Source organism: Miniopterus natalensis, chromosome 15 (genome assembly GCF_054644295.1).
Source record: "Miniopterus natalensis isolate mMinNat1 chromosome 15, mMinNat1.hap1, whole genome shotgun sequence".
Classification (NCBI taxonomy): Eukaryota; Metazoa; Chordata; class Mammalia; order Chiroptera; family Miniopteridae; genus Miniopterus; species Miniopterus natalensis.
In genome coordinates this window covers 36,435,551-36,462,036 of record NC_142095.1, presented here as the reverse complement: position 1 = coordinate 36,462,036, position 26,486 = coordinate 36,435,551, and the positions used below count along the sequence as shown (strand labels likewise).

Below are 26,486 nucleotides of genomic sequence, written 5' to 3'. Positions count from 1 at the left end.
TGGTGACGGGCTTTCCGTCGCGAGGACCCCGGCAGCGGGGCTGCCCCGTGGCGCCTGCTAGGCGTGACGATCTCGCTGTCGATGCGGCGGGCGGGCTGGAGCTTGAGAAAAAGTGCGGTGGCCAGGGAGCAAGCGGGTGGAGAGACTCGGTGCGGAGTGCTGAGAACGCGGGCGGCCCGGCGGCGGACTGGGCCCCGGGGCCTGCGGCGCGAGCGCTGAGCTGGCGGGGCGGGCCGGGGCGCGGGCGGCGGCTCCTCCTCCTCCGGCTGCAGGTAAGGGGGCCCGCGAGCATCCGAAGGGTAACGGCTTGCGCGAACCCGGAGCCTTTCTCCGGGCCTGAGGGGAACTCTGGGAGCGTCACAGCCCCCGTCACCTCTAAGCGTAAGGGGGGCCCTATTGATCCCTAGAATTTAGAAGAGACTACCCCCGGTGATCTCGTCGAGAGAAAAGAAATCCCCTCGGAGAGGGGACCAGGTCCTTCGCTGTGCCTTGCACCGGTGTGAAGAGACCCCCAACCCCGGAGTCTCCAAGTTGGCCTTCCGGCAGGTTCATTGACTTCACTGGCCCTCCCAGGAGAGACCAGCCTAGGGTTCTCTCTGCCTCTCAGGACTGGTGTCTGTTTCAAATGCATAGGCCCCTCTCCTGTTACTCTGAGCGAGGTGGGTGCCCATGTTTCGGAGAGAAACCGTTCTGGAGAACCCGGGCCCGCGCGTCTCAGCCGGCTCTCTGGGTCAATGTTACACGTTAGGGTCACGGACGGTGCGATTCTGGGCGCCCCCAAGGCAGGTTGGTGTGTGGCGGCTGCCCCCTCACTCATGCAGTCAGCAAACATCCATGGCATCTTTTTTTATGCTAGGCAGTGGGCCAACGATATGGCTGACCAATACGAGGCCCTTGCTTTCTAGAACCAGAGTGTGTCCAGGGAGACAGCAGCATTTACTCAGAGGTAGGGAGGCTCAGAGGTAGGGGATGTGCAGCTGAAGTTAGGGTTTGGGGGCTCCTTTGACTCCTGCAAGCTAAGTAGGACCTGGCCTGATGAAGAGGTGGGAGAAAGTGGATGAATTTCCTTAGTGCCGACCCACCTTTCAGCCTGGCAGACACTAAATTGACTTTTTGTTCGCATGTAGAAATAGACATGTTCCTCTGTGTTATACCTCTTTTAAATGAACTTCACAGGGTGGCAGCTATAGAGCCTTTATGGTATTTGAGCTATACAGATAAGATGGGAAAAGGAAATTGCCTGACAGGCTCCATCTGAGAGAGAGCTCCATGGGAATCCATGCCCTTTCTTACGGTGGAATTTGTTTTCATGATTATCATAAAAGATCGTGTTCCCTACCTGAGCTGAGAACCAGCCTTCCTGCTCCTCCTAGGTTAGCAAGCTTGGTCATTCAAGTATTACATGCCTTCTCCAAATTGCCACGTGTGGTTTTAGATGGAGAGGATACATCAGTAAAAACTTTTCAGTGGGGTCCCTTTTCTCTTAGAACTTACCTAATAGTCAAGGAAGACAGAAATAAACAAATGAAATTTCATAAAGGTGGTGAACTTCCCTGATGGGATAGGAGGAGGACAGAAAAATGACCGTGGTCTTTGGTGACTTTGACAAGACCAGTTTGAATGGAGCAGTAGGGATAGAAATCTGGGTGGAGGAGACTAAAGAGAGAACAAGAGGAAGTGGAGCTAGAGACTTTAAATCCCTTCAAGGTTTTACAGTGAGGGGATGCAGAGAAATGGATTTGTGGGTCAACTGGGGTGAGGGAGTGGTGTCTTTTTTCCCCTTTTTATTAAGTGGAAGATACTTGAGCATGATAATATGCTGGTGGGTGTCATCCAGCAGAGAGGAAAGAATATGCTGATGCTGCACCAAGGATGCAATTGTAGGGTAGGTAATAGAGCATCAGTGGAATGGCCATTCATGTATAGTCATACATAGTAATGAGGGAAAGCAGAAAAGGTGAGCACAGTTGCTGAATGTGAGTACTAGTGCAGGTAACTAGCAAGTTTAAAAAAATGTCTTCCCTGGCTAGTGTGGCTTAGTTGGCTGGAGCGTCGTCCCCTGTACGCCAAAAGATCACGGGTTTGATTCTGTCAGGGCATATATATACCCAGGTTGCCGGTTTGATCCTGCACAGAAGGCAACTGGTTGATGTTTCTCTCACATTGATGTTTCTCTCTCTCTCTCCCTTCCTCTCGCTCAGAAATCAATACGAACATCTTGCCCTAGCTGGTTTGGCCCATGGTTAGAGCGTTGGCCCTCAGACTGAAGGGTCTCGGGTTTGATACCTCGGTTGCAGGCTTGATCTCCCGTCCTGGTTGGAGTGTGTGCAGGAGGCAACTAATCGATGTGTCTCTCTCACATCACTGTTTCTCTCTCTCCCCCTTCCACTCTCTCTGAAAAGCAATGGAAAAAATATACTCCAATGAGGATTAAAAAAAAGACCATATCCTCAGGTGGGGATTCAAAAAAAAGTCTTCACCCGGCCAATGTGGCTCAGTGCTTGAGCATTGACCTATGATCCAGGAAACTGCTGTTCAATTCCCAGTCAGGGGACATACCTGGGTTTCGGGCTCTCTCCCCAGGAGGGGGTATGCAGGAGGCAGCTGATCAATGACTCATCATCGATGCTTCTCTCTGTCTCCCCCTCTCCCTTCCTCTCTCTGAAATCAATAAAGATATATTTTTAAAAAAACTTTTTTTTTTTAAAGTCTTCTTTCCCCCAGGGTTTTTTTACTCATATTTTTGGGGGCCCTGCCCTGGGTGAGTATATGTGTTTTGTGAGTAAATTGGGAATGTAAAGATTTTTAAATTTCTAAACAAAAAATATTAATTTCCATAGTGAGCAATTTGAATATTGCTGATCAAATTGTATACTGTTGTGTACTTTTAACAAAAATATAAGCCATTATTACACATTTCAGGGTCTACATGCGGTTTTGTTTTGAGAATGAACTATGGGTCAGGAACCATGGGTCAGACATACTCCATAATAATGGGCATTTTTCATATAGATAACTGTGGAAGAGTTTTAGGAGCAAGTGGTTTCCATCATGCTAATCTACTTAAGTACATCAAATATCCGACAGGATTGTGTTTTTCTTGTGTCTAGCTAACTGGGATAGCACAAATACATATGCCTTTCGATTCACATACTGCCTGTAAGTAACTGTTACTGGACATTGTTGAGCTAAAACACTGTCCCTTGTACCATTAACTAAATGAGACTTATTTGAGTGAGATAATCTTGGTGGAATTTGGTTCCAAGCTTTGTCTGAGCAGCTCATGGCTTATGGTATATAGTTATGTGTATTCTTTAGAGAGGAACTTCATTGATATGATGTACTTTACATGTGCGTCCCTAGAAGGAAAGGAAAGACACAGAGTATTTTAGATTGTTCTTAGAGAGTCTGAATTATTTTCTCCCAAATTTGTAATCTAGCCTGTGATCCTGTTTTTTAAACCATCTTTCAAGATATTTCTCCTGTTTTCAAAGGCCTTGAGAAATCAAATGCCTGATATGCGTACACTTTACTTAAGGTGTAATTAGTTCAAACTTACTTGGATTTTAGAAATATGCTATATTAAAAAATGCTTTGTAAAATTAATAACCTTTTGTAAGTATTAGGTACTCAGATGGGAGAAGATAAAATAGAAAAGGGTAAAACTCTCAAACGTAGGATCACAATATCCCAGTTCTTTAAAATTTGTTTTTAAGGAAGTATTACCCAGACATTGTTGTAGAAATCTAATTGTTTAATTTAGTACCACCTGACAGATTAAAGATGGCGGCACACTGAGTGGAAGCTACACTGACTCTCCCGGAAACAAACTGGAATTACAGCTAAAACAGAAAAACCATCCTGAATAATCAACTGCAACTGAAGATGAGCTGGTGAGCACCCTCATAACCAAGGAGGAAAAGTAGAGACCACATAGAGACTGGTAGGAAGTGCAGAGGTGCGAGACGGCTGGCTGGGCTCCCACAGGCAGCAGCTGAAAGTCTGGAGGGATATCTCAGCTGTGGAGGTTCCCACTGAGGACTCTGGAGCCTAAATCCCAGCCTGGGCTTCCCAGCCAGGAGTACCAGAACTGAGAGAGGTACCCACATAACATCTGGTTGTGAAAAGCAGCTGGGTTTCTGTCGGCCAGGGGGAGATGGCTGGAAATGCAGGCACCCTCTTAAAGAGCCAATGCACAAAGTTTCATGTGCAGCCACTCACCTTGGGCCCCAGCAGAGGGAGGGCAGAGTGGACTGGAACTGTGTGAGGAGAATCTAGGGTTGTGGGCTCTGGAGATTGAGACCAGGAGGCACTCATCTGGATTCCTGTGCCGAATCATTCCCCCATACTGCAGAGGACATCTTTCTCAGGCAGACTTTTTTTGCTGCTTTTGCCTGCAGGGGCAGGGGGGGTGAGTATTTGCCCCACCCTGCTGGAAAACCTCTGGCCCAGCCTGGAGGAGTTTGTACAGTCTGAGGCTCATTAAGAGAATCAGATTAATCAGCCTGCAGGCAGAGGCAAATCTTAGAGTGCTTTGAGTCTTTGCCTGATCTGCTTCTGGACCCTGGCCTTGGAAAAGGAGACTTTGGTATGCATCTTGGTCCTATCCAACCACACCCAGCCCCCAGCCCCAGCAGAGGAGACCTCAAGCTGAGGGTTGCTGATAGCTCCAAACAGGGTACTCAAAGCCAGTCACAAATTGCGTCTGACATTGGCCTGCACCAGAGACCCTCCAAAAAGACTGAGAGTCCTAGCATATCTACTTAATACATAGAAACAAACCCAAACAGGCAGCCAAAGTGGGGAGACAAAAAATCCCCAAATGAAAGAACAAGAGAAATCTCCAAAAATAGAGCTAAATGAAATGGAGATAAGCAATCTATCAGATATAGAGTTCAGAATACTGATTGTAAGGATGCTCAACAGCATGAAAAAAGATATGGGAACTGTGAAGGAAATTAAGAATGACATAGCAGAAATAAAGAATACATTGGAAGGAATAAACAACAGATTAGAGGAAGATGAGGATCAGATCAGCGAATTAGAAGACAGTAGAAAAAAATCACTCAGATCCAAAAAGAAAAAACAATTAAAAATCAGGAGGACAATCTAAGGGAACTGTGGGACAATATGAAACGTAACAATATTCCTATTATAAGAGTGCCAGAAGAGGTTGTACTTTTCTGGTCAAAAGTACGACCTCTTCTGGCAAGGGTTAGAGAACCTGTTTGAAGAAATAATGGCAGAAAACTTCCCTAACCTGGTGAAGGAAAAAGTCACACAAGTTAAGGAGGCACAGAGAGTGTTAAGCAAGAAGAATCCAAAGCGGCCTACGCCCAGACACATCATAGTTAAAATGCCAAGAATTCAAGACAAAAAATCTTTTTTTTTTTTTTAAATATATCTTTATTGATTGCAGAGAGAGGAAAGGAGAGGGAGAGAGAGACAGAAACATCAATGATGAGAGAGTCACTGATTGAGCCCGCAACCCGGGCATGTGCCCTGACCGGGAATCGAACCCCAATCGCCTGGATCCTAGGTTGACTCAAGCTCAACCACTGAGCCATGCCCGGCCAGGCAAGACAAAAAATCTTAAAGGCAGCTAGAGAAAAGCAATCTGTTACCCACAAAGGAGCTTTCATAAGACTGTCAGCTGACTTATCAGAAACTCTATAGGCCAGAAGGGAATGGCATGAAGTATTCAAGGTAATGCAAAACAAGGATCTGAAACCAAGACTACTCTATCCAGCAAGACTATTATTCAAGATAGATGGTGAAATAAATAACTTCCCAGACAAGGCTAAAGGAGTTTATCATTACCAAACCAGCATTGCGGGAAATGTTAAAGGAACTACTGTAATTAGAAGTAGAAATAGAGAGAGAAACATAGGCATAATGAATTAAAATGGCAATAGGTAAGTATCTATCAATGGTAACCTTAAGTGTAAATGGATTAAATGCCCCAATAAGAAGATATAGGGTTGCTGAATGGATAAGGAAACATGACTCAAATATATGCTGTCTACAAGAGACCCATCTCAAAACAAAAGACTCACACAGGATGAGAGTGAAAGGATGGGAAAAAATTCTCCATGCAAATGGAAATGAAAAAAAAGCTGGGGTAGCAGTACTCATATCGGACAAAATAGATTTCAAAATGACCATAACGTGAGACAAGAAAGGTCATTACATAATACTAAAGGGATAGATCCAACAAGAGGATATAACCCTGATAAACATATGCACCCAGTATAGGAGCACCTAAATTTATTTAAAAAATTTTAGAGGACTTTAAGGGAGAGACAGACAGCAATACAGTCTTACTAGGGGACTTGAACACCCCACTGACTTCACTGGATAGGTCTTACAGACAAAAAATAAACAAGGAAATAGTGACCCTAAATGACACACTAGATCAGATGGATTTAATTGACACAGAACATTCCACCCCAAAGCTGCAGAATATACATTCTTCTCAAGTGCATACGGGACATTCTCAAAGATAGACCACATGTTAGGACACAAAACAAGGCTTTACAAGTTCAAGAAGATTGAAATTGTATCAAGCATCTTGGACCACAATGGCATGAAATTAGAAATCAACTACAATAAAAACACTAAAAAACATTCAAACACATGGAGGCGAAATAGCATGTTTTTAAACAATGAATGGGTTACCAAAGAAATAAAGAAAGCAAAAACTTCCTGGAAACAAATGAAAATGAACACACAACAACTCCAAATCTATGGGACACAATGAAAGCAGTCCTGAGAGGGAAGTTCATAGCACTACAAGCCTGCCTTAGAAAAGAAGAAAAACTTCTAATAGACTCTCTAACCCTACAACTCAAAAACTTAGAAAGAGAACAAGAAAAGCCTGAAGTAAGTAGAAGGAAGGAAATAATAAAGATCAGAGCAGAAATAAATGACATAGAGACTAAAAAAGACAATACAAAAGATCAATGAAACCAAGAGCTGGTTCTTTGAAAAGATAAACAAGATTGGTGAACCTTTAGCCAGACTCATCAAGAAACAGCGAGGGCCCAAATGAACAAAATCAGAAATGGAAGAGGTGAAGTAACAACTGACCCAACAGAAATACAAAGGATTGTAAGAAAATACTATGAACAACTATCCGTCACAAAGCTGGACAACCTGAATGAAATGGACAAATTCCTAGAAAAATACAACCTTCCAAAACTCAAATCAGGAAGAGTTAGAAAACCTGAATAGGCCCATAACTGCTGATGAAGTCAAAGCAGCAATCAGAGGGCTCCCAGTACACAAAAGCCCTGGCCCCAATGGCTTCACAGGGGAGTTTTACCAAATATTCAAAGAAGAACTAACACCTACCCTCCTCAAACTATTCCAAAAAATCCAAGAGGAAGGAACACTTCCAAGCTCTTTTTGTGAGGCTAGCATTAGCCTAATTCCAAAAGACACTACAAAGAAAGAGAATTACAGGCCAATATCCCTGATGAACATAGATGCCAAAATCCTCAACAAAACATTAGCAAATCATTTCCAGTAATATATTAAAGAGATCATACACCATGACCGAGTGGGACTTATTCCAGGGATGCAAGGCTGGTACAATATTTGAAAATTAATAAACGTGATACATCACATAAACAAATTGAAAAACAAAAATCACATGATCATATCAATAGATTCAGAAAAAGCATTTGATAAAATCCAACACCCATTTTTGATAAAAACTCTCAGCAAAGTGGGAATAGAGGGATCATACCTCAACATAATAAAGGCCATATATGACAAGCCTATGGCCAACATCATACTCAATGGGCAAAAACTAAAAGCATTTCACCTAAGAACAGGAATGAGATGGGTGTCTACTTTCACCACTCTTATTCAACATAGTCCTGGAAGTCCTAGCCACAGCAATCAGACAAGAAGAAAACAAAAGGCATCCAAATTGGAAAGGACGAAGTAAAACTCATTATTTGGAGATAACATGATATTGTACATAGAGAACCCTAAAGACTCCACCAAAAAAACTACTAGGTTTAACTAATAAATTTGGCAAGGTAGCAGGATTAAAAATTAACACCCAGAAATTGATGGCATTTTTATACACCAATAATGTACTCTCAGAAAGAGAAACTAAAAAACCAATCCCACTTACCTTGCAACAAAAAAGTTTAGATACATAGGAATAAATTTAACTAAGGTAAAAGACCTATACTTGGAAAACTATAGGGCACTGCAATAAGAGGGAGAAGAAAATATAAACAAGTGGAAGAATATACCGTGTTCACCGATTGGAAGAATTAACATTAAAATGTCCATACTACCCAAAGCAATCTACAAATTCAATGCAATCCCTATTAAAATACCAACAGCATATTTCAGAGATCTAGAACAAACTCTTTGAAAATTTATATGGAACCAAAAAAGACCCCAAATAACCACGGCAATCCTGAGAAATAAGAACAAAGTTGGAGGGATCACAATACCAGATATCAAGTTATACAACAAAGCTGTAATCAAAACTGCCTGGTACTGGCACAAGAACAGACATATAGATCGGTCAAACAGGACAGAGAACCCAGAAATCGACCCACGTCATTATGGTCAATATTTGAGCAAGGAGGCGAGAACACATCATGGAGTAAAGACAGTCTCGTCTATAAATGGTGTTGGGAAAATTGGACAGGTACATGCAAAAAAATGAAACTAGACCACCAACTTGCACCATACACAAAAATAAACTCAAAATGGATAAAAGACTTAAATGTAAGAGATGAAACCATAAAAATCCTATAAGAAAACGTAGGCAGCAAAACCTCAGACATCTCTCATAGCAATATGTTTGCATAACCTGTGGAAACAGACATTGGTATGTGGAAGGCTTGGGGGTGGTGTGGATGTGGGATGGAGGGGATCAATGGGGAGGAAAAAGGGGACATCTGTAATACTTTCAACAATAAAGACTTTTAAAAAAATACAGAATGATCATGAGTAGCAAAAATCTTTGACGTTAATGCATGGACTTCTGAAAACTACTTGGATAAGCTGAAGTTTCTTTTTCCAAGTTTCTAATTCTTAGCTGTCTTCCAAATGAATCGAATGTAAGATATCAACAAATAATTGATAACATATTATGGTAAAATCATTAAATTTCTGCTTCAAGCATAGCTTAGGATATGCTGTTTTCCATATCATTTTCACATTATCCATGATTAATAATAATTAAAATAACATAGATACCATTAATGCTGATTTTATCATTATAATTTGGACTTTGAATTGTACCTTTTACATGACCATTTTATGTTGCATTTTTTGAAGAGCTTATTTTGGTGTAAATTATACTTGTTCACCTTTATAAAAATTCAAGAACTACAATTGTTTTGAAAAATAATAATCACCTAAGTGCTTACCTCTCAAAATGTTACTGCATATCTTTGTATAAAAAAGAGATGATATAGATATAAATAATATATGAGAAAAAATAATTTAGTACCACCTACAGTTTTGTTTCCATTGATTATTTGTTTTGAAAAAGTGAAGGCATGAGACGAGCTGGAGAGCATAAGCCACAGGGAAGAAGCTAATATTTTCTTTTGGCAGATTTTAATTTTTTAAGAATAGCTATACTCTATAAACTTTTGTTGTTTTGGGTTTGTTTTTTTGCACTGTAAACTTTTGATAGCAAAATTGAATTTTGTGAATTTTTGTTATGGTTCTCTGCTATAGTATTTTTTCTTGCAATAGTTTTAAATGCATGTGAAAAATGTTCTCCCCCCCCCCCTTTTCTTTAATTCCAGTTAAAGGTAAATGAGATACAATTCAAAACAAGGATGTTTTGTACCAATGAAGCTTGGGTTACTTTATTATAGACAACTGAATCCCTGTCTAATTTAACAAGGAATTTTAAGTAGAAATTCATACTATACTTTCCATAGTGGTTAGACCCCAGGTAGTCCCCTTGGTAGAATTTCTTTTGCTTTTCATCTAAAGGCATATAATGTACATGGTTATCTTATTTTTCAAAGTTATTTGGAAGTATTTTATTATGACTAGCATAAGAAATTCAGATCCCAAATTGAGTTCTTGGAAACTGTTCATTCAAAATGAATTTCTAGCAGAATGTATACACTTATTTCTACCTCAATAAAAGTATTTAGGCATTTTGATAGCCATTCTTATGTACCTGCTGACTTTGGGGGCTTCTTTTTGTTTTGTAGGATTAATAACTAATATTTATGTAAGACAGAAGAGAAAGATGTCATTCCGTAAAGGTAAGCTCTTTCTACAATTTATGTTTTTATTCCTTGTCAAAAGGTAAAGAGATGTAATGCAGGCTTTCCCCTCTGTGTTTCAGTAAACATCGTCATCCTGGTCCTGGCTGTTGTTTTCTTCTTACTGGTTTTGCACCATAACTTCCTCGGCCTGAGCAGTTTGCTAAGGAATGAGGTTTCAGGTATGGGAACCCTTGGCATCTGTTGAGGACCTGGAGTTCCCTGTGTCCCACATCCTAAGTTATATCAGTAGGTTAAAGGGGTAAAAAACACACAAAAAAACCTTTCTTCTTGGCCTTACAGAAGCTCCTAAAGGCTCTGGGATAAGGCATGGTGGTACTCACTGCACTCTTTGCAGCCTTCCCTTCCCTCCTCTTCTTCCTTCTGTGCAGTTGTTTCCTAAGAGTTTGATCTGACAGAAAATCATTCACCAAATCAGAGGCCAGAGAGGAGCCTTTGTGGGCTGCTGCCCTTTGCGCACATTTCAGCAGAGCAGGGCTTCAGAATGTGGGGACAGTTTTCATTGGTGGTTGATGCCTGCTCTGCACACTAGAGTGTCAGTCTGGTTACTTTCCTTCACCTGTTACTTTCCTGTAACCTGTGGAACTATATCAGCAGGACTCTAGTGGTAAAACAAAACCATAAAGTCCTGTCAACTGATTTTAAAAATCAATTTATTATATAATGCCATTGCTAGATATTTAAAATTATTTGTTCATATTGCTCTGCCTTGGTATTGAAGGATATTTGAGGCTTCAGAATGTTTGTTAAAAATCATTTTTGGATTGCCACACACCATAGTTGATCAGAGCAAGAAAAAACTAATAGCTTTCCTGAGTGCTCTGACAGCATGTATATGCATATGTGTGTATTTGTATGTATACATATATATGGGGTGGGCAAAAGTAGGGTTACAGTTGTGAGTACATGAAACAGTTTATTCTCATTTATTATTGTATTATTTTTCATATGAACTGTAAACCTACTTTTACCTACCCTATATGTACGTAAAGTAATACCTACTCCTGGTGGGAACTTTTATAAAAAAGAAAGTAGCACTCAAGCTCCATGAGAGCATTTTGTGTACTGCTTTATCTCCCGTGTCTCTGGGTGATGGCTGGTATGTAGGAGGTGCTCAAAAAAATAGTCATTGAATAAATGATCATTGCCTAGAGATAATTATTATTAAATTTTTGGATTAATACCTCCCAGTTTTTCCCTCCTCTATAATTTTTCTATACAGTTGAAATTATACTATATATAAACTTCACACATGACATGTTTTTCCACATGATTATATCCTAAGTATGTCACCATGACAGTAGAAACTCTTCATATGTAACTTTAATGCCACAGTTTGTTTCCTCAGGAAAATCTTTTGGTACAATGACTTTGCAACTTTTTGATGGCATCCCTATAAGAAATGCATTACATACAGCACACACCTGTACGTGTGTGTGCTGATTGTCTGCCTTTCATGATGGTAGACATCTGTCTGTTTTATTCATGGCTGTAACCCCAGTACCTAGATATTGCCTGGCACATAGTAGGCACTCAGTGTTCAATGAATGATTTGAGTAGATGAATGGATATATTATAAAAGGCAAAAAGGTTTACAAAACAATACGTGCAGTTGCTGTGTAGGATGCACTTTGATATTTTCAAATTCAGTGCTCTATTCCAATTAGGAAATGTTTTTGTACTCAAATTCTGATTGTGACCCACTAAATTGATTTCATGCCTACTTATGGTACATGATTCATGGTCTGAAAAACTTGTGTTTCTAGGTTTTAACAACTGAAAATCGTGGCTTTTAGTTAGGTATCTCAGATTTTGTCCTTGAAAGGCAAGAGGAATTATTGGGTCAAAGGCCATGTACTTGTTTAATGCTCTTGATACAAATTGCCAAAAATTGCTAGAAAGATTCTGTTATATTCCTGTCAGTCGTGTATCAGAATTTTGTCGACCTGGGGTTTTTTTTTGTGGTTTTTTTTTTAATGTTTGTATTGATTTTAGAGAGAGGGACGGAGAGGGATAGAGAGATAGAAACATGGATGAGAAAGAAACATCATCGATTGGCTGCCTCCTGTACACCCCTACTAGGATTGAGCCTGCAACCCAGGTGTGTGCCCTGACCTCCGGGAATCGAACCAGTGACCTCTTGGTTCATGGGATGATGATCAACCACTGAGCCACACCAACCAGGCTGGGGTTTTTGGAGTTTTTTTTAATGCTGCTTCTGCTTTTCCAAAAGCCTGGTTACATACAGGAAAACACAATTTCTGGGCTGTCTACTTCACAGTGTAATGGGGAAGAATGAGGTAAATAAGCACGACAATCCTCACCTCTTTTCATGTCTTGTGCTCTGTGTCAATACCTCATGAGATTGTTTGTCTCAGAGTACCTTTCTTGTGTGTTCTTTGCAGATTCAGGAATTGTGGGGCTTCAGCCCATAGACTTTATCCCAAATGCTCCCCATCATGCAGTAGATGGGAGACAAGAGGAGATTCCTGTGATCATTGCTGCATCTGAAGATAGGCTCGGGGGGACCATTGCAGCAATAAACAGCATTCAGCACAACACTCGCTCCAATGTCATTTTCTACGTTGTTACGCTCAATCATACAGCAGACCATGTCCGGTGAGCTCTGGTTGGCTGATGATTCTTCTAGAGGATGCTCTATAAGTATATATTTCCTCTATACAACTGAGATTATACCGCATATAAACTGCACGACATGTTTTTCCATGTGATTGTACCATAAGCATGTTCCCAAGATAGCAGAAACAATTTAAGGAACTTATGCTAAGATGTAAATCAGTTGTGTCACTATGTACACTGTTAATTCAAGCTGGTATTTTTTTAGTAATAAATTTTCTCAGAGAAGGAAGCAATATGTTGATTTACATCCTGTTATAAGTTCCTTATCTCATGAACATACTCTGAGTATATATGGTCTAGAGTGGGAAGGGATGTGAGAGCAATGGCAAGGTAGTGTGATGAAGTGAGCACAGATACTGATACAAATTCTGGCCCATAGTGACTGGGGAACATTACTATCCTTCGGAACCCTCATCTATAAATATGGGATGAAAATATCCAACTTAAAGGATTATTGTATCAAGAAAATGAGAAAATATATAAAAATACACCTAGTACATAATCACTCAGTAAATGGTTTTTACTATTATAGTGATTAATAAAAGAAATCCAATCTGAGGGACAGCCTCATCCATGCTTTGAAAATGCTTTGAGTTAAGGTTTACAAAATTCACTCCAAAAAACAACTTGTCTGACAGATTAATAGTTGTCAAAGTTCTAAAACATTTGTCCTTGTGGCTTTCTCCATGTTTCATGTAAATTATTATTTTTCCATATTTTAAAAACTCAGAAACCATCTAAAATAATGTAGAAACAAATAGACTACACAGATAAGTATCCACAAAATGCTGAATCGAAATGGACCTAGGAAAAACGTGCAAAACTTCTTTAGGGAACACTTAACTTTTCTTACCGGCAGTATGTTACTCAGGTGAAAGAATTTTTTAGTCATCACAGTGAATTAATGTATGTGATTAACTGATTTTCAGCTCTGTTGATAATTAGCTTTCACTACCATCCTACTTTGACACATTTTCTTCACCATGTATTTAGTCCATACGGTGATGGGATGTTCTCAGTTACACAGTTTTTCTACAATAGTGTAATTTCAGAAAAGTAATCAACAGTGTGAACCTGGTGGTAGCAGTACCTGTTACCATAAAATCTTGGCTCAGAGAGGGACTTTGGTGGGAATACTCTCTTGAGATGTGGAAACCAAGGCTCAGAGAAGTGGAGAGGCTTGAAAGCTCCTATTTGGTTCCTAGGGTTTCTCTTTGGAAGACACAAAAAGATAAGGCTGTGGTTTTGGGGCATGATTATTTAAAACTGAAATTTTGGCACTTTATTTTCACTAGGTCTTGGCTCAGCAGCAGTACTCTGAAAAGCATCAGGTACAAAATTGTGAATTTTGACACTAAACTTTTGGAAGGGAAAGTAAAGGAGGATCCTGACCAGGGGGAATCTATAAAACCAGTGAGTTCCATGCATCCTTGTATATGGGAGTATTAGGAAATGACTGAATATGTGGGTAACTGTGGGTACAATGCAAGTAGTTTCCTGGGACCAAGCCTGGGCAATTCTAAGTGACCTCTGACTGTCTCCTGCATGGGTACTGAGAGCGTTCTGTGAGTTTCTAGTAAATAAAATGTATGCACAGCCACTGGTGAATCCTATGCTAATGCCTCTCTTTTTTCTTCCCCAGTTAACCTTTGCAAGGTTCTACTTGCCTATTTTGGTTCCCAGTGCAAAGAAGGCCATATATATGGATGATGATGTAATTGTGCAAGGTACCAAAGAATGTCACTCATCAGTGCTGTTCTCTCCAGAGTGTGGGCTGTAGTGGTTCTTATTTATGGTATCCTGTTAAAGGTCATCTTAGGAAGAAGCGGGAGGAATAGGAAATCTTGAGGCAATTTGTAATATAAATCTTATACCTTATCTATTTTAGGTGATATTCTTGCCCTCTATAATACACCATTGAAGCCAGGACATGCAGCTGCATTTTCAGAAGATTGTGATTCAGCCTCTACTAAAGTTGTCATCCGTGGAGCAGGGAACCAGGTAAACTACTTAAGAGCCCTTGTAGACACTCCCCGAGAAGCAGCAAAATCAGGGAGCTCTTCTTTTTGTTGCTGCATTTTACATTCCCCAATTATTTCATCGCAAAACAAGCCTGTTTTCCTGCATTGGTTCATGGCCTTGACAACCTAATTCTCTTTGACCATCTGACTTAATATTTTTTGTTTCCTATTCTGCCTAACTTGGAATCCCAAATGTCACTTTTATTTGCTTTACATGTAGAGCCCTCTGTTAATAATCTAAGTCATAGGTTTTAATAAGCAGTTCTTCTCTTTACTGTCAAATCACAGCTGCATAACTGTTTCACAACATATCCAACAGTGGTCTCATAAGATTATAATGGAGCTGAAAACTTTCTATTGCCTAGTGAGCTTGTAGTTGTCTTAATGTTGAAGCACAATGTATTACGTGTTCACGGTGATGCTGGCGTAAACAAACCTACCGTGCACATAAAAGTATAACATATACAATTATGAACAGTACATAATACTTGATAATAAGCAACTATATTATTGGCTTATGTATTTACTATACTATTTATCATACTCGTTCTAATAAAAATGTTTGCTGCTTGGGCTGGTGGGCTGTTGGTTGGGTGTTGTTCAGTGCACTGAATGGTTGCCAGTTTGATTCCCTGGTCAGGGCACATGCCTAGGTTGCAGGCTCCATCCCTGGTAGGGGGTGTGCAGGAGGCAGCCAACCTATGCTCTCACATTTCTCTTTCTAAAAATTAATGAAAGAGTATGCCTTTACACCCTCAGCAGCCTCATACATTTCATGTTTACTGTGTCTTTTTTTAATATTCCTATTGATTTTGAGAGACAGGGAGGGAGGGGAAACATTGACGTGAGTAGAACATTGACCAGCTGCATCCTGCATGCCCCCTACCAGGGATCAAGCCAGCAACCCTGGGCATGTGCCCGACCAGGGAAATCGAATAGCCAAAGCACCTGCCGGGGCTACTGTGTCTCTTGACTGCATAATTTTCTCTTTGTGCTTGATTTACTGTCAGGTGGTTTTGTATAGTAACATGCTGTACAGGCTTAAGCCTGGGAGCATTGGGCTATATACACAGTCTAGGTGTGTAGTAGGCCATCTCATCTAGGTTTTTGTCAAGTACACGCCATAACATTCGCACAATGAAATTGCCCAACAGTGTTTCTCAGAACATATCTGTCATTAAGTGGTGCATGGCTGTATATATCTATACAGTAAACATACTATATATCCCATTTGTGTTTTTAGTACAATTACATTGGATATCTTGACTATAAAAAGGAAAGAATCCGCAAACTTTCTATGAAAGCCAGCACCTGCTCATTTAATCCTGGAGTTTTTGTTGCAAACTTGACAGAATGGAAAAGACAGAATATAACTAACCAGCTGGAAAAATGGATGAAACTCAATGTAGAGTAAGTATAAAACTGCCCTAGCTGTATTTCAGCAGGAACTATTCACAATTCTTCACTAACAGCTTACATTTGTTATCTGTCCCAAGAGAGGGACTGTATAGCAGAACACTGGCTGGCAGCATCACAACACCTCCTCTGTTGATCGTATTTTATCAACAGCACTCCACCATTGACCCAATGTGGAATGTCCGCCACCTTGGTAAGTATAAATAATTAACAAAAGGCCTAAGCTAAGAAAGAACTAAGTATCTAAAGGACTATCCTTGGGGATGTGATATATCATTTCCTTTTTCTCCAGTTTGATGTGGCATTGTCTTGTGTCTGACTAGTATAATCATTTGGTTCTTTTTCTCTCAATATAAGGCTCCAGTGCTGGAAAACGATATTCACCCCAGTTTGTAAAAGCTGCCAAATTACTCCACTGGAATGGGCACTTTAAGCCATGGGGAAGAATGGCTTCATATATTGATGTCTGGGAAAAATGGTATATTCCTGACCCAACAGGCAAATTCAGCCTAATCAGAAGACATACGGAGATCTCAAATATAAAGTAAAATATAATTTATGCTATAAGCATTTCTCAGGAAATCCTGGAAGATAATGCGTGGGAAGTAACAGTTGTGGCAACCCATGGAAAAAGGGACATTTCAACTGGGTAGAGGACAAATGGCACTGGCAGTCAGTTTCCCTGATTGTGTGTCTCCATCTGCCTTACCAAGTGTTTGCTTACTACAGTGCTGAATGACCAGAGGTGAATGGACTGATATGGCTGGTGGAGCTAGTTCAACACTGCTGCTTGGTTTTAAATTTGTGACCTGTGGCCTGATCTATAAATAAAGTGAAACCTACATTTTTCAGTAGGTATGTGATTTTTTGCATCCAGGTAAATAGAGTTCTACCCACTCAGTGTATAAAAGAAGAAATCTTTTTTATGGAATTCAGACACTCTACATTGCCTGACTTTTAAAATGAATATAATACATACTTATAAAATTTACATAGCTTATGTCGTAACAGAAACAAACTGGTATACATCACACACACAGAACAGCTTAGTAGTCCGTTCGAAATGTAAAAACAAACACAGAAAACCACTAGGACAAAGTTGTGTCACACATAGTCTGTACTGAAGTCGTAAGCATCACCTTCCTCTTCGGGCATCCTACCAAAGATGTAAGATTGTGCAGACTGTTTATCTATATTGGAGGAAAGAAAAGTGAGGTGATTATTTTAAGTAAAAGCAATTCTAACTGATTTGTTAGAAGACCCCTCCACCCAGCTCACCTGCTTGAGACTCCTCAGGCAGTGCCTCCTCCCAGGTCTCTTTTGCAGGGGATATGTCTGAGCTCTCTTCCTATGGGAAAAAGAGAAACAGTGCTATATTAGTAGCCCCTATGCCCTTCATTAATCCATTATATACCTGGGAAAGTCCCTAAATATACACATAATGGAATGAACGAAACAAAGACTAATGAGTGCAAGACTTAAATACCTACATTGTATGGGGCTTTTTTGTAGTCTTCTATGAAATATTTAATTTCTACCTTTAGCCCCTTCTCATTTGTTGTACATTATAATATTGGAAAACATAATTCAGCTTAAACAGCTCATGGACAACATACTTACACCAGCTTCTTCTTCAACACTTTCCTGGTCATTGCTGATGTCTTCATAGTCCTCCTCCTTTTCCTGCTTCCTCTCTTTCTGTTTTGGCAATTCTTCAGATATGTCCTTTTCCTCTGTTATTCCATTTGTCAGACCCGAGGACTTGAAAAGGATGCTACTGGCTAAACGAGGGCCCCTGATTGCTAGGAAAGGAAAACAGCACATGTAAACAGATGAGACCTTTATTGGTCTGTCCGCTGACGAAGACAGCAAACACAAGCCTAGCTTACCTACCCTGTATGCTGTGTGCATTGTTCTTTTCCAGTTCTTCCAGATTAAAGCCCCATTTCATGTCTGTCACAATGTTTTCATTAAAATGTGGAGAGAGAGTCCAAGATGTAGGGGGATGGCAATAGTAGCCTAAAGAGCCACTGGTATTAAAAACAAGATTTGTCAAAAATCAGTTCCCTTATTCTATGTGGTCATCCAATGCCAAGAAAGAAGCCTTACCCTGTCCACTCAGACCACAGCAGTTTGGCAGCACCTTCTACATTGGGGCTTCCACCTTTTTGGTGTAGTCCTCTTCTCTGAGCAAGGAAAGTAAAAAATTCCAAAGAGTCCTTAAAGTCTGCGACAGTGAACTTCAGTACTACCTTAAAAGAAAAATAAACTGTCATTTGTCTGACACGGCATGGTTATTAAAAAAAAACTTAGAATTTTCTACTTAAAATGCTCAAGATGAAAGAGAGAATAGAGCTCAAGTGAAGGGGTTCTTCTACCTGTCGAGTGTCAGCCTGGGACAGGATGGCGCTGGCAGCCTCCACTGGTTTTAGTACCTCAATACTTGTTGGACTTCTCAGAGCAAGTGCAGTCGGGGAATTAAGTGGAGACACAATGAAACTTGGACTATCTATGATTGTGATTTGTTTGCCCAGGGGGACAACCTGCATGCTCCTAGAACAAAAGATGGTAACTGATGAGGGTACTAGTTTACCCAGAGGACGACAGACAGAACACGAAGCTCAGGGTTGGATTGAACAAACTCAGCATAGTCTGTCAGATCCAGTTTATCATCATTTGCTTCATGTTTATCTAAAACCATATAGTGCTCCTTCCCCTTCTAAAAAGAAACACTACGTTGTAGCTTACACATTAACCTGAACACATGCTGCCTCCTCTGCCATAAATATGCCCCCCCCCTCTATCTGGCAGACGTCTCAAGGCCAGGTTAAAGCATCACTTCCTCTACAGGAGCTTTCCCCTCCTGCTGAATCCATTTGCTTATTTGTCTTTCAAACTAGATCACAGGCAACTATTCCATTCCAATCTTCCTCATGCCTAGCACTGGCTTAACCTCTTCCTTTCACTAACACCTATAAAGAAAGAACAGGAAATTGTCTTCCTTAAGATATCCAAAAGAAAATCACATTTACTCATCTATAATGAAATATTACAATTATGGAACAACTCAGTTTACCTTGTAAGCCCCATGGATACACCAACATTACATATCTGTTCTTGTTTTAAGCTATTGATGATGCTGCTTTTCCCCACATTTGGGAAACCTATAAATGGTAAATTCACAGATTACAAGGCATTATGTGTTGGTAATTATAACATTCCCATAGTTTTACTTTATGCTTGCCTGATGTTTAGAGCAAGATCAGAGTTGGATCTGAGTATCTTCACTTTAACACTAAGACTAATCTTAGCATCCTCATTTCTTGCACAAGTAATGAGAGGGCAAGAAAAGATGATTAATTCAAATAAACCCAGAGCTTTAAGAAGCCAACTTCCTACAGTGCCCAGTTGGCAAAAATGAATTAGGCAACAATTATGTGAAATTTGTGTTTACACTGTGTGTGTGTTTGGTAGGTGGGCAATAAATTAGTGTTTAAACAAGTCCTTTATTTAGCAACAACCCCATACACTCTTAACAGAGAGTAAGACATAAAATGTGGCGAACTGAAACTCACCAATTACTCCAACCTGAATAGCTTTTCCATAATTCTCTTGAAAACCTCTAAGAAGTTTCCAAAGGCCTTCTTTCCCAACGCAGATTTCCCTTTTGAATGGCGCTTGCCTCCTTACCTTCACATTAAAATTGCAAATAATTAGTTTACCAACAACCCAACCTATAAAACTCAAAAATCTGCCTGGCCAGGTGTGGCTCAGCAGTTGAGTATCGACTAGGATCCAGGAGATACGACCTAGGATCCCGGAGATACGTGGTTCAATCCCAGGTCAGGGCACATGCCCAGGTTGTGAGCTTGATCCCCAGCTGGGGGCGTGCAGGAGGCAGCTGATCAATGACTCTCTCTCATCATGTCTCTGTTTCTCTCTCCCTCCTTCCCCTCTCTCTGAAATCAATAAAGATGGTTTGTTTTTTTAAAACAAACAAAAGAACAAACTCAAAAATCTGGCTCCAAAGACCAGCTATTAAAGTCACCACACTCTAGCCCAGCCAGCGTGGCTCAGTGGTTGAGCATCAACCCGTGAACCAGGAGGTCAGGGTTCGATTCCCAGTCAGAGCACACATCAGTGTTGCAGGTTCTGTCCCCAATAGGAGGCATGTAGGAAATAGCCAATAAATGACTCTCATCATTTATGTTTCTCTCTCTCTGAAATCAATAAAAATATTTTTTTTAAATTAACCACTCTACTGCTTTTCAGATTATCTCTGGGTGAAATCAGAGTTGGATCTTATATGTTCTCATTATTTAAATCAAGATTTTGTATACTCATCATATTTCAGCCATCCAAAATCTGAAAGCAGCACACTTCCCACCAATGGCGGTAAAGGGTACCTTGGTTATCTTCCTTTTGTCCTTCACATTTGTTGAGGCTCTGAACACAACTGTTGGCAACTCCTTCTTCAAATAATTTAGCCAGTTCTCCAAATTCTCCTTTGGTACCAAATCTGATAGGGATTAGAAATAAGATACATGTTCCAAATCTGGTCATTCTGTTGAGATGAATTCGCAAATCTGATAAACTATGGGTATCTTCCCAATTTGCCTTTTCCCAGTTTTTTTTCAGAAGGATTTAAATGGAAGATGAGGAAAAGATAAGCTCTCTACTGTACTGCCCTTATCTTAAGAGTTCAGTACATATACCTCTGTATTTTTTCAATTCTCCTATGTACTACACACCCTTTCAGAATTAAGTCAACTTCTAGACTGTTACCCTACTAACCCTTGGGCTTTATCTCCAGAACTTACTTAAGGTAGCAGCCATGTTTACTGACCACACAGTAATTGTAGATCCCATTATTATTCTCTGCTTCACAGGTCTCTCTCTATTCTGGGGTCTCCTGTTCCTGCTGCTCAAACCCAGACATATTTAAATATACTGCACACTGAGTACAGAAGCTTATACTCTTAAATAAGACAAGGTGCTAAGTACTGAATAACAAAAAACAGCAGAAACCAGTCCAATCACTTGTAGAAAACACCTCCACCCCTCTGCCCAGCACTGTCTTTGGCAACAAGAGCAAATGCACTGGCTTTGTTGAGGTCAGAGTTGGATCTTACCAGTCTTCAGAGATAATCAGACTGTTCAGATGTTTTCCTCATTCCTCACCAGTACACATTAAACACAAAGGGCATCCCTTTGGCTCACCTGATTTATTTAATACAAGTACCAGCTTTTTTTGTCCACCCTGGACAATGGCCTCTTCCACCTGGGGACACCTGCAACCAAGAGGATCTCTGGCATCCAACACTTCCAGCACAACATCTGAGGCTTCAATCACCTGTCAAGGTAGAAATTATGAGGGAACTATCTGGGGACACCCCCACACAAGTATATTGGCATTATCCACTTTGCAACAGGGTGAGATCAGAGTTGGATCTCACTTATTCACTTTGGTATGAAGAATGTTCACGTTCATCATTTCTCACAGGAAAGGTAACAAAGGTGTGCTCAGCAGCCTCTGGCCTCTCGTTAACATAGATTCCAAAAGTGGAAACATCCCCACTGTCTGAATATAGCATCCCCCATAGTGAATTAGGTCGTTAGATAAGTTTTTGTGCCCCTGACAAGAGCTGCTGAGAAGCATGATTAAGCTCTATTCACAGGGGGGAGCGAGCTTGGGAAAACAGGAGTTGGGGGTGGGAGTGCTTGCACCAAGACACCCTTTTGATCTCCTACAAAGTACTAATTTTAATGTATTTTGCACTTTTAAAAACCACTGTGTCAACATGTTACTTTAACGTGAAGTATCACTTTTGTAAATCATGCTTATGGAGAACTGTTTCTGTGCAAAAATTTTAAACCACAAGAATATTTTCTTCAGCTAAACATAACAGAAAGGCCCTAAATAGGATAAAGCAACTTGGTTCAGCTCTTGTGAATACCTCCTTCCAGTGCAAGTGAACTTTACTTCATTTTTACAAGGCTGGTGTCAGGAAAAAGGAATGATTCTAATCTTTTAAACCTCAGTGCCACTTTCAGAAAGACTTAGATTAAGTTACCTTTTTAAGTTCCTGACAATACAACTTCTTTGGATTCTGTCTGGCCAGCTTGCCTTTGTTCTCAGCTTTGCACTGCCCAGGTTCCTAAAGGATAGAGACAAAGGGGAAAGGACACAAAACCAGAAATTCAGCAGCTGGAACTTGTCTCCGTCTTCCATGGCTGACTAGGGGAACTGCAGTCGATATTAAGTAGGTACGACAGCATCTGATCTCAATCCTTTTCTTCCCAAGACGCACAGCAACTCCGGTCCTGTTTATGTGCTTTTTTTTCTACATTAGAACTCCTCTCTCATTCAGAGACTTAATCGTACCTCCTTCACAGGTTCCACGTTAGATGGCTCAACACCAGGCTTAGCTTCAAGTTTTCTTTTCTTTTCCTGTTCCTTCTGCCTGTCAAGTTTCTGCTGTTCTTTTAGTTCTTCAAGCTGTGTCCAAGCCATAAAAGAAATGGGTGAGCCAAAGTGACATGGTGGTGTTACTTTACTTAAAAAAAAAATTACACATCACTTGTTGAAAATTTCAGCTAACGTTATCCTACCCGCTGTTTCCTTAGTTCAGCTTCCCGAAGAAGAGCCTCCTTAAAAGGAGCACTGTTTGGAACTCCTGGGTCTTTCCTAGGTTTCTTATGACCCCGTTTCTTAGCCTCCTTCCTCAATTTTCGATAGTGCTCTCGAACCTAACATGATAAAAAACAATTTTTAAAATCAGTTTACAAAAATACTAATCAGAAATATTACATCTGTAAAATGACCTAGAAAAACAGAACTTCAATTGTAACCATACAGCTGGATGCCTATAAAACAGCAAGAAGATGTCACTGGGCCCTGGCCAATGTGGCTGAGTGTTATCCCATGCACCAAAAGGTCACCCATTCAATTCCTGCTCAGGGCACATGCCTGGGCTTGATGCCCAGTAGGGGGGAGTGCAGGAGGCAGCTGATTGATGCTCACATCAATGTTTGTTTATACTTATCACTCAATTACTACACTTTCCCACAACTGTGCTTTTTTAAAAATATCTATTTTTTATTGATTTCAGAGAAAAGGGGAGAGGGAGAGAGATAAACATCAATGATGAGGGCGTCATCACTGATCAGCTGCCTCCTGTACGTCCCTGATTGGGGATCGAGCCCTGGGCATGTGCACTGACCGGGAATAGAACCTCGATCTCCTGGGTCCTAGGTGAATGCTCAACTGCTGAGCCATGCTCAACCACTGAGCCATGTCCGGCCGGGCCACAGCTGCACTCTTGATGCCTAAGAGATTGTGCTGCCTTGGCTGGGTAGCTCAGTTAGAGTATCATCTGGATATACCAAGGTTTCGGGTTCCATCCCTGGTGAGGGCACATGAATACAAAAATAAGTGGAACAACAAATCAATGTTTCTCTCTCCCTCTCTTAAAAAAAAAAAACTTGTGCCATGGTCAGTATATTTCCAACTTCCATTTTCTGAGATGCATCATAGTAATCTAATCCTCCTCCTGGAGGAGAGGTGGGGCAGAAATCAATTTAGCATTGTATCTGTACAGTTCTCCCAAGCACAAGCCTTACCTTTTTTTGGATTTTATACCGCTTATGGCAAGTCATGCGTTTACTTGCTTTCTTTAACTCTACAAAGAAACATCAAAAGAAGATTACACACAAATGATCAGTTTGTTTAGTTCTTGGTGACTGCGCTCAGGGGTCAGGTTCCCTTTTTGTGTTAAGTAATTAATCTGCTCTCAAGAGTAATTTAAGAATCACGTGAGGCACATAATAAAAATACACATGCCACTCTCAAATCCCAGAGGATTTGACTCAATAGATCGAGAGTGGACCCCAACTACCCCCCTCCCACTCTTCCCATATCAGACTGGGATCTTACTCGGGAGTGCAGGAGACAGGCGCTTCTCATCAACCAAGAATCACAAGGTAGGAGCAAAGGTGGGTTTGAGAGGCTACTCTCATACCTCACTGGGGCCGGACCGAAAATAGCCGCATAAGGGAAAAAGGGGCTCTAAACCTGGCTCAGACCCTGTTTCTTCACGAGATTCTGGCCTGATCCGACCTTTGGGGCCCAGCCGTCCTTCTGTATTATGGGCCCGCGGTTAACACGAGGCCTTCCAACTCTAGGTTCTACGCGGGACCAGACCGATGGCTGACGGCCTACCCGCAAGCTCCCATTCCTGCAGAGACCAAGCCTCATAATAACACCTGGATGGGTTCATCGACCATCAGAAGCAACCCTTCCCTCCACGTCCCAAGTCCGCTCCCAGACAACACTCACTGGGCCGCTTCATACTGCAAGTGGGAAGAGCAGCGGCAGCAGCGATAAGTAACTACAACCTGCCTCCGCCGGCACCACGTGTGAACTTAGGCCACCGACGAGCTTCACGCCCTCACGCTGCTGCCGTAAAGCGCGCCGCCGCCGGCCAGCGTGCGCGGGCACGCAATGTCGCGCAGAGCCGGGATCGCTTGGCGGCCCCAGGGCTGGTTTTGCGGCGGCACCGGGAGGGGTGAGGGCGGTGAGGGCGGCGGGTGAAGAGCGACGGCAGCGGTCGCGGCCGGAGGAGCAATAGCAGCAGCCGTGGCGGCCACGGGGCGGGGCGCGGCGGTCGGGGACCGCGGCCGGGGCTGCAGGCGGCGGAGCGGCTGGGTAAGGCCGGGCCTGGGGAGGGCGGGGCCGCTCCTCTTCGGCCGGCTCCCGGGCCTTTGTGTGGGCCCGGGCGGGCGGGAGCAGCGGTGGAGGCCCCGCCCCGGCTGTGGAGACGCGCCGGTCAGGCCAGGCGCGCGGGGCGGGGCACGGCGGCGGGCTTCCGGATCGGCCCGGCCGCCTTGCGGCACCTGTCGGCGGAGACAAAGGCGCGCCGCGGCCCGGAAGCTCCCCGCGCCCCTCTTTCCCGCCCCGAGCGGCTGGCCGAGTGCTCGTCGCGCACAGCTCCAAAGCTGTCAGCGTTTCCCTTAGGCTCTCCGGTACCAGTGACAGGTCGGGAAAGCAGGTCAGGGCCTTCTTTTTTTTTGTTTCTTGATGGTTCCAACGCAAACTCTAATAGTGATTTTTTTTTTTTTTACACTTTCCGGATGACTGTTCAGACGGAATATTTTTATCAATGGGACTTGTATTTATAGTATACGCCAGATATTTAAATTTCTTACTTGCAACACCACAAAGAGTCGAGGTTTTTAAGCTGTTTATTTCTGGTCTTTAACATTTTTCCATCTCTTGAAGTTTTTTTTTTACTGAAAGAGAAGCATAGTTTTGTTCTTACAGTGTAGATACTGGAGACTTAAAAGGGAAGATTGGCAAAAATGTGAAAGAAATCCTGAAAAACAAGTGACAAGTACACAATATAGTAGAAATAGAAATAATAACTACAAAAACATATGTTCGAGTAAAACATTTTTGTTAACTTATTTTAAACTAGGTCTCAAAATGATTTTAGATGCTCCCCCCATTTAGAAGTGCACTCTTTCCCAAATATCAGTCAGAAGCAAACTGAACTCAATACAAATCTAAGAGTAGTATAATTTTTGCTTTATTAGTTGTTAACAGATTGCCCATATTTTAAAATTAGAAGGAAGATTGGAAAGTATCCTTTGAAGAAGTGTTTCAAATTAAAACAGTAACAAATATGTGTGTGGTTAAACTAAAGGGCCTTGACCACATTCTTTGGCTTTGGGAGTGTCCAGAATACCTCAGATATTAATATTCTACCCAAATTCCCCAAATTAGAAAATTTTGGGATATCTGTATGTTAGACAATTACCAAGCCATCAAACATCATTGGAAGAATGTTGACTTGGAAGAATCTTCCCTGAGTTAAAACACAGGCTGTAAAATAATAATATGGTTTGCTAAAGCTTTTTTTTTTTTAAAGGCATAGAATAAATACTGAAAGCTGTGAAAGCCAATGTTAAGGGTGATTTTTCTCTGGGAAGTAGGATTATAAGTGATTTTTTCCCCTTTGAATCATGTTTTCCACATTTTTGTTTTAGGCATGTATTACAGTATTAAGTATCACTAGAAGTACAGGAAATTTATTTACCATCAAAATGTACCAGTTGAGCCCTA

General features: G+C 41.4%; 3 protein-coding genes and 4 non-coding genes across 13 annotated transcripts in view; 2 read left to right on the top strand and 5 right to left on the bottom strand.

The window, feature by feature from the left end:
- The first annotated feature begins 244 nt into the window (after nucleotides 1–244).
- GLT8D1 (glycosyltransferase 8 domain containing 1) lies at nucleotides 245–17,214 on the top strand. 5 transcript variants are annotated; one of them, XM_087825027.1, is made up of 10 exons: nucleotides 245–272; nucleotides 10,212–10,265; nucleotides 10,349–10,447; nucleotides 12,692–12,905; nucleotides 14,222–14,339; nucleotides 14,569–14,653; nucleotides 14,815–14,927; nucleotides 16,191–16,357; nucleotides 16,444–16,556; nucleotides 16,721–17,214. In XM_087825027.1, the coding sequence occupies exons 2-10, from the start codon at nucleotides 10,250–10,252 to the stop codon at nucleotides 16,909–16,911; spliced, it is 1,116 nt and encodes a 371-aa protein (XP_087681153.1). In that variant the 5' UTR covers nucleotides 245–272; nucleotides 10,212–10,249; the 3' UTR covers nucleotides 16,912–17,214. The 5 variants fall into 5 exon arrangements, with proteins under 5 accessions (XP_087681153.1, XP_087681151.1, XP_087681152.1 ...); XM_087825025.1 differs by lacking the exon at nucleotides 245–272 and adding an exon at nucleotides 642–659; XM_087825026.1 differs by lacking the exon at nucleotides 245–272 and adding an exon at nucleotides 1,968–3,893.
- Nucleotides 17,215–17,268: 54 nt separating this feature from the next.
- GNL3 (G protein nucleolar 3) lies at nucleotides 17,269–24,957 on the bottom strand. Its single transcript, XM_016210225.2, has 15 exons — nucleotides 24,702–24,957; nucleotides 23,987–24,045; nucleotides 22,976–23,113; nucleotides 22,749–22,862; nucleotides 22,438–22,521; nucleotides 21,584–21,716; nucleotides 20,770–20,882; nucleotides 19,939–20,053; nucleotides 19,440–19,527; nucleotides 18,742–18,916; nucleotides 18,473–18,615; nucleotides 18,257–18,393; nucleotides 17,984–18,165; nucleotides 17,642–17,711; nucleotides 17,269–17,553 (listed from the first exon to the last, which is right to left on the bottom strand). The coding sequence occupies exons 1-15, from the start codon at nucleotides 24,712–24,714 to the stop codon at nucleotides 17,468–17,470; spliced, it is 1,650 nt and encodes a 549-aa protein (XP_016065711.2). The 5' UTR covers nucleotides 24,715–24,957; the 3' UTR covers nucleotides 17,269–17,467.
- LOC148091454 (small nucleolar RNA SNORD69) lies at nucleotides 18,975–19,051 on the bottom strand. The gene has a single exon (XR_015715751.1). It is a non-coding gene; the product is annotated as a small nucleolar RNA SNORD69 (small nucleolar RNA).
- On the bottom strand, nucleotides 19,613–19,688 carry LOC148091453 (small nucleolar RNA SNORD19). Its single transcript, XR_015715748.1, has one exon. It is a non-coding gene; the product is annotated as a small nucleolar RNA SNORD19 (small nucleolar RNA).
- LOC148091452 (small nucleolar RNA SNORD19B) lies at nucleotides 20,641–20,723 on the bottom strand. The gene has a single exon (XR_015715733.1). It is a non-coding gene; the product is annotated as a small nucleolar RNA SNORD19B (small nucleolar RNA).
- LOC148091451 (small nucleolar RNA SNORD19) lies at nucleotides 21,466–21,542 on the bottom strand. Its single transcript, XR_015715747.1, has one exon. It is a non-coding gene; the product is annotated as a small nucleolar RNA SNORD19 (small nucleolar RNA).
- A 96-nt stretch (nucleotides 24,958–25,053) lies between the features above and the next one.
- Nucleotides 25,054–26,486, top strand: part of PBRM1 (polybromo 1) — a 108,204-nt gene continuing 106,771 nt past the window's right edge. For 2 of the 3 annotated variants that reach the window (XM_087825020.1, XM_087825024.1), the window contains exon 1: nucleotides 25,054–25,070. The gene's annotated coding sequence lies outside the window, so the exon portion shown is untranslated. The remainder of the gene's footprint in view (nucleotides 25,071–26,486) is intronic. The other variant, XM_087825019.1, reaches the window with a different exon arrangement.

What these genes read in the sequence shown, in the direction of transcription:
- GLT8D1 (XM_016210226.2), top strand. Translation starts at nt 10,172, where the DNA reads ATGTACCTGCTGACTTTGGGGGCTTCTTTTTGTTTTGTAGGATTAATA. An exon ending in AGGGGGAATCTATAAAACCA is followed by an intron (nt 14,340 to 14,568) that starts GTGAGTTCCATG and finishes TTTCTTCCCCAG; the next exon opens with TTAACCTTTGCAAGGTTCTA. An exon ending in TGGATGAAACTCAATGTAGA is followed by an intron (nt 16,358 to 16,443) that starts GTAAGTATAAAA and finishes ATCTGTCCCAAG; the next exon opens with AGAGGGACTGTATAGCAGAA.
- GNL3 (XM_016210225.2), bottom strand. An exon ending in CTGAACTAAGGAAACAGCGG is followed by an intron (nt 22,863 to 22,975) that starts GTAGGATAACGT and finishes GCTTGGACACAG; the next exon opens with CTTGAAGAACTAAAAGAACA. An exon ending in ACTTGTATTAAATAAATCAG is followed by an intron (nt 20,883 to 21,583) that starts GTGAGCCAAAGG and finishes AATCCCTATCAG; the next exon opens with ATTTGGTACCAAAGGAGAAT.